The sequence below is a fragment of the Microtus ochrogaster genome, chromosome 7 (genome assembly GCF_000317375.1).
Source record: "Microtus ochrogaster isolate Prairie Vole_2 chromosome 7, MicOch1.0, whole genome shotgun sequence".
Classification (NCBI taxonomy): domain Eukaryota; kingdom Metazoa; phylum Chordata; class Mammalia; order Rodentia; family Cricetidae; genus Microtus; species Microtus ochrogaster.
In genome coordinates, this window is record NC_022014.1 from 3,378,271 (window position 1) to 3,385,047 (window position 6,777).

The following is a 6,777-nucleotide window of genomic DNA, read 5'->3' on the forward strand; positions in this document are numbered from 1 at the left end:
TATGTATGTATGGTGTTTGTGTATGTATGTATGGGTGTTTGTATGTATGCATGGTGTTTGTGTATGTATGTATGGGTGTTTGTATGTATGTATGGGTGTTTGTATGTATATGTGTATGGTGTTTGCATATATGTGTGTATGTATGCTGTTTGTATGTATATATGGTGTATGTATGTATGTATGTATGTATGTGTGTGTGTTTGTCCTGAATGTGTATCTCTGTGCTGCATTCATGCCTGGTGCTTGAAGAGGCCAGAAGAAGCACTAGAGTTACTGACTGTTGTGAGCCACTATGTAGGTGCTGAGAATCACCTAGGTGCTCTGGAAGAGCAGCCAGTTCTCTTAACTGCTGAACCATCTCTCCAGCCTCCTCCCCGACTCCTTTTGTTTGGAGATCAAAATAAGGTATTTCAAGATGGGAATGGTGGCATGCAACTGTAATATTAGCACTGGAGGTAGAAACAGGAGGATCAGTAGTTCAAAGTCATTCTAAGCTACATAGCACATTTGAGGCTAGCCTGGGCTACATGAGAACCTCTCAAGAAACCAAAAACCAGGGGGCTGGAGAGATGGCTCAGAGGTTAAGAGCACTGGCTGCTCTTCCAGAGGTCCTGAGTTCAATTCCCAGCAACCACATGGTGGCTCACAACCATCTGTACTGAGATCTGGCGCCCTTCTCTGGCATGCAGGCATACATCGAGGCAGAATGTTGTATACATAATAAATAAATCTAAAAAACAAACAAACAAAACCCAAAACCAGGGGCCTGGAGTGATGGCTCTGGCTCCGTGGTTAAGATCTCAGATTGACTTCAAAATCTTTGTAACTCTTCTGCCTCCAGAGTGCTGGGATTGTAGGCACAGGACACCATGCCTGTACAAAGGCATATATATTTAAAGGTCGGCACCACCACCTCCCAGATTTATTTACTTTGTATACAGTGTTTTGCCCACATGTATGAGCACCAGAAGAGATCACCAGGTCTCATTACAGATGGTTGTGAGCCATCATGTATTGGGAATTGAACTCGGGACCTTTCGAAGAGCAGCCAGTACTCTTAACCTCTGGGCCATCTCTCCAGCCCCACAACAGCTATAATTTTAATGGGTGACCTTTCTGAAGAGGTATAGCACACTTCTAGTTACTGTGCCCACCTCACTCCAGGGATATCCAACTCCTATCGCACCTGCTCTTAAGTACACACACAATTTAAAAAATACAAAAATAAAAGCTTAAAGGGTAAGCAGGGATATCCCAACCTGGAGCCTCAAGAGCAGTCCAGCTGGCGACCTACTCAGTGAGATGCTTCTAGTTGCCTGGGTTCCCTCTTCTCCCTCCCTCTCCATCCTCCTCTCCCTTGGGTGAGCCTGGCAGGTGCCGCGGGGGCGAGCCGGGGCGTGGCCACTGAGAGACTGTAGTCGCACCAACTGACTAGTCTCCTCCAGCCTCCTGAGCTCCGACGTCCTAATTCCACTGCAGCTGGCATAAACCCAGTTCTTGGCCTACCCACCAAGGGGCCATAGACGTGAGCGCGCTGGCGCCTAACGGAGAAGTGCGGTGCCCCGGGCCGGGGGCTCCTGTGAACCGGCCCCTGCTGCCGCTGCTGCTGCTTCTGCTCCTGCTGCCGATGCCCGCCGGGGCCTGGTACAAGCACGTGGCGAGTCCCCGCTATCACACCGTGGGTCGCGCCTCGGGTCTGCTCATGGGGTTGCGCCGCTCGCCCTACCTGTGGCGCCGTGCCCTGGGTGGGGCAGTTGGACCGCTCTCCCCGGACTCTCTGGTCCCGGGGCGGGTCTCCGGCAGCGCTCTCCTCCTGCTTCCTTCACCGGTGCAGGAGCTGTGGGAGGCACGACGCAAGAGCTGGCGGGCTGGCCCTCCCGTCTATGCGCCCCGGATTCCGCGGGACCTGGAGCGAGCCCGCCAACCGGAGCAGTCGCTGAGCCGCCGTTCCTGGATCTCAGAGGAGTCCGCTAGGTAAGCGGGAGAAGGGGGAGGCAGGGGTGGCAGCCGCCAAGGGAGTTTCCAGGGATCTGTGACCATTAGTTCCTGGGTACTGTTTTTTTGTTTGTTTTGTTTTGTTTTGTTTTTTTGCTTTGTAGCTCCTTCTGATCCTCCTCTCACCTACCAAATGGTCGGATTACAGGTGTGCACCACCACACGGGTTTATGTGGTTCTAGAAATAGAACCTAGGACCTAAGCAAGCACTCTGCTCACAGAGCGTATCTCCAGCCCCTTGTTTGTTTTGTTTTGTTAGGGATTATTCTTCCCCATCTTCCTGGGTACTGATTTTGCAGGTGTGGCCACCACGCCCCCACTCTCCCATTATGTTAGAATTTCCCAGAGTCCTTTCCCTATCATCTTGAGGACAGAATGTCAGAATAGAGAGTTTTGCTCTTTTTTCCAGAGTCCTGATCTGTTTTGGTTTTTTTTTTTTGTTTTTTGTTTTTTGTTTTTTTTTTTTCCCTAGAGCCCTCGGAGAGACGCTTCGCGCCCAGCCATGGTTCCTGCAGCACATCCTCATTGCCGACCCTGTCAGGCTCCAGGACCGGTCCAAGAATTTATGGCGCCCCCATGCCTGACCTGGGCTGGCGCAGTCACGGCTGTTTCCACGGGGGGCAGCTTATAGCTACAGCCAAGCCTCGTGGTCTGGTCTGGTCAATAAAACCAACCTGATTCCTGCGCCCCCGCCTATGACCCTTTTTCTCCGTTGTGTACTTTGCGTCTAGCTTGAAGGCGCACATAGCCGCGCGCCCACGCCCTGGCAAATGTCAAGAACCCCCTCCCTGACCAGACCAGCTCATCAGTCAGTCCTTAGGGGCCCAGTTGGGCGGGGGGGGGGAGCAAGATGCTTCTGAGCCTTGGGCTGCTTCCTGCATAGTGATTCCTACCCTGATGCGAACTGATGCGTACATCAGTTCAGGGACCGGAATATGGTGACCCATCCTACAAACTCCTGCAATCCTCGGGGGTCCTGACTGTCCACTGACGCACACAGGAGGGAGAACCTAGTGAGTGGTTCTCCAGGTGGCCCTCACTCTGCCCTCTGTGCAGACTGAAGAGATTTCTCTACACTGTGAGCTTTCCTCTAGTCCAGGAAACCCACCAGGACCTTTGTCCTCTTCCTGGTATTAGTTTTAAGCCTGACTTTTCTTGACCGCCTCCCGTCCCCTCAGCACCTAGAGGTAAGCAGAAGGTGTCAGCTTCCTGTATAGTTACGCTTCCACTCTGGAGAGAAGCCCGCACTTCTCCTCCTCTGCATTTCCAGTCATTGGCTCTGGTCCCACACAAATAGGCTTTGTCAAGCTGTGCATTGTGGCTCCGGACTATAATCCTAGCCCTTTGCTGACTGAGACAGGATGATTGCTGTGAGTTTGAGACCAGCCTGAGTTACATAGTAGTTTCCAGGCTAGCTTGGAGCAATACACACCCTGGGACCCTTTACCCTTTGTTGCTTCTTTTTTTTTTTTTTTTTTTGGTTTTTCGAGACAGGGTTTCTCTGTGGCTTTGGAGCCTGTCCTGGAACTAGCTCTGTAGACCAGGCTGGTCTCGAACTCACAGAGATCTGCCTGCCTCTGCCTCCCGAGTGCTGGGATTAAAGGCATGAGCCGCCATCGCCCGGTTCCTTTGGTGCTTCTTTAAACTTCCTCAGTCTGTCTTTTCTGAGATCTGAGTGCTGGGATTACCTGTGGGACCTCAAACCTCCCTGTCACCTGCTGTTAAAACTCTCCTGAGAACACGTTGCAGGGTCTTCCCTTGGTCACTTAGCAGAGGCTAAGAGCAGGTAGATCTCGCCTGCTGCCCACTCTGGCCATCCCTTCTGACCTACTGGGTATGTCCTCTCCCCAACTTGGCCCCTAGATGTCAGTGCTCCCCACCTTTAAAAGGTTAAAAATATGAATGAGGAGGTGGGCGGTCCTTGGACTTCCCACAGGTCAGGGAACCCTGATTGCTCTTCAAGCTGATGAGGGAGAGGGACTTGATGGGGGAGGGGGAGGGAAATGGGAGGCGGTGGCGGGGAGGAGGCAGAAATCCTTAATAAATAAATAAATTAAAAAAATAAAAAGAACTAAAAAATTAAAAAAAATATGAATGAGTGTTTTACCTGCATGTATGCAAGTGTACCACACACAGGTAGTGCTCTTGGATGCTGGGATTTAAAATTACATTTTATTTCTTTTTTTTTTGTTAATATTTATTTATTATGTATACAATATTCTGTCTGTATGCCTGAAGGCCAGAAGAGGGCGCCAGACCTCATTACAGATGGCTCTGAGCCACCACGTGGTTGCTGGGAATTGAACTCAGGACCTTTGGAAGAGCAGGCAATGCTCTTAACCACTGAGCCATCTCTCCAGCCCCTACATTTTATTTCTTTACTTTTGTTCTTGTGCACACCTCTGGAGGTAAGAAGACAGCGTGCTAAAATTAATCCTTTCCTTCTGTGATGCGGGTCCCAGGAAACAAATCTAGGTCATCAGACTTGGCACCCACTGAGCTATATCACCAGTTCTATGAGTTTTTACATTTATTCCATTAATTAATTAATTTATTTGTGTGGCTGTACATCTTCCAGGGCACACATGTAGCTGCCAGAGGACAACTTGGTTCTCTTTTTCCACCAAGATCCCAGGGATCAGACTCAGGTTATCAGGTTTGATAGCAACTGCCTTTTTGCTGGCCCTTATCCTAACTCTGTGGGGCTCTAAATCTATTTACTTTGGTGTCATATAGCCCTGTTTTGGCGCAGGAGAACTGGAGGTGACTGACTCCTCAAATAAACCACTTTTCCCTACTTTTTATTTATTTTGTTTTATTTTATTTTTGAGACAGGGTTTCTCTACATAGCCCTGGCTGTCCTTGAACTCAATCTGTAGACTAGGCTGACCTCGAACTCACAGAGATCCGCCTGCCTCTGCCTCCTGAGTGCTGGGATTAAAAGTGTGCACCATCACACCTGACCCAGTTTTCTCCATTTTTGACTGTGATCCACCACAACTTTAACCTTCCAAACCATCTGTGACCTGACCTTGTCATCCCACAAGTCTCCCCGGGTTCCCCACTGCCCATGAGATAAGCTTAGTGCTCTCAGGCCCTAATACTCTGCTGTCTTTGTTCCCTGCCGCCCCTACCTCCTACGGAAGCTTGTAAGATCCATAAGCAGATTCCAGAGCAGCCTGGCAGCCTCGGGTGTGCACTACAAAAGACTCTCCAGGGCTTCAGGCTTCTTTGGGGGCTTCTCCAGCTCTGGGCCTCCCAAGCTTAGGCCAAAGCACACAAATCTGTTTCCTTGGGTCTGAGCAATGTTTACCCAGTACTTGCCAGTGCTGGTGCCAAGTAGTTAGCAAATGTTTTGTCACAAGGGCTGGGGCACTTGGTTAGGTGGCCTAGAGCTATCCCATTCTAGAGAAGTAGGTGCTAGGTCTAAGGGGAAGGGCAAAGGCCCGGCTTCTCCGCTGTTACTCCCCAAGGCTCGCATTCCTATGCTTGGGAGCTGTAACCAACCCCAGGGCCTCACAATTCCAACTCTGCAGAACTGGAATTGGTTTAAACCGGGGAAGTAAGGTCTAAATGGACTTTTAGGCTACCTCACCCCCTACCCCAGCAACCCCCAACCCCGCCCCACCAGTCCGTTCCTCCCCGTGATGGCTCAATCACACTTCTTTCCGCCAGGTGGCGCTACGCAACTGCTATAGACGGTCCGTAGCCTGGGAAGGGAGCTAGACCCGGGCGGGGGAAGTGGGCGGGGCGAGGTCTCGGAATCCTTGAAGGTGGTCAGTTTCCTGTTCTTCCTTTCCACCCTTTCTCTTCCCGCCCCGTCTCATTTTCTCCGAGTTTCTGTTCTTTCTCCTTTCGTTACGCTGATCCCGTCTGCTCCAAAGAGAGGCGCCATGTAGTCTGAGGGAGAAGGTCCTAGCGAGACCTTGTGGATGCGTGCAGGGCCATTACTGCCCTTTAGGGTATTAGCGCTTTCCCAGGACGTCCCAGCCTTTATCCAGTGTCAGGATAATGGCTCCACCCCTGGGCACCCAGCTTTGTTTTTGTTTTTTTTTTTTCAATGTTTAGTGAAAAACTCTCTGTCCCATCAGGGGTTCAGGGCAGCCCCAGTCTGGGGTGTCCTTAGATAATCCAAAAGAGGGGAGACGAGAGATCGGATATGAGAGCTCTTCGTCACTCAGGTGACCCACTTGGATAATAAGTTGTCGGAGAGGGAGAGGCCGAGTGGGCGACGTTCCTCAAAACTTCTGAAGACCTTCTTGGATGGCCTCAGTCTCTCCATCCTTAAGGGATGAAAAATGCCAGGCAGCGGGGTTGCACACCTTTAATCCCAGCACTCAGGAGGCAGAGGCATGGCCCGCCTGGTCTATAGAGCAAGTTGCAGGACAGCCAAGACGACACTGAGAAACCCTCTCTAGAAAAACCAACCCCCCCAAAACAAAATAAAACAACTCTAGAAAAATAAAGTCCACTGACCCTTACGCCACTTTCCCGTCCCATTCTCTATGGCCCTAACCCCGAGAGAAGATACCCCTTCAAGACTCCTTGGTCTGTTTCTACTTGCTACTCTGCCTACCTCTCAGGTCCGTGGGTATACTGTCTGCCTAAAGCCTCTGGGAGAATTTAAGAAAAAGGGGTGTGGTCTTAGAGCTGTGGGGATCCCCCTTACCTCCCAGGCACCAGGGCTCCACTCTTCCACTATGCTTGACGCTCATTCCTGCTCCCCTTGAAAAACAATAATGGGCCGGGCAGTGGTGGCGCACGCCTTTAATCCCAGCACTC

At 50.8% G+C, this 6,777-nt stretch overlaps 1 protein-coding gene across 1 annotated transcript in view; it reads left to right on the top strand.

The window, feature by feature from the left end:
* The window catches only part of Npw (neuropeptide W), a 13,781-nt gene extending 11,202 nt beyond the window's left edge, over window positions 1–2,579 (top strand). The window contains exons 2-3 of the mRNA XM_005350218.1: window positions 1,480–1,974; window positions 2,468–2,579. Of these exons, the coding sequence (XP_005350275.1) occupies window positions 1,480–1,974; window positions 2,468–2,579 (607 nt within the window). The remainder of the gene's footprint in view (window positions 1–1,479; window positions 1,975–2,467) is intronic.
* Window positions 2,580–6,777: the final 4,198 nt, after the last annotated feature.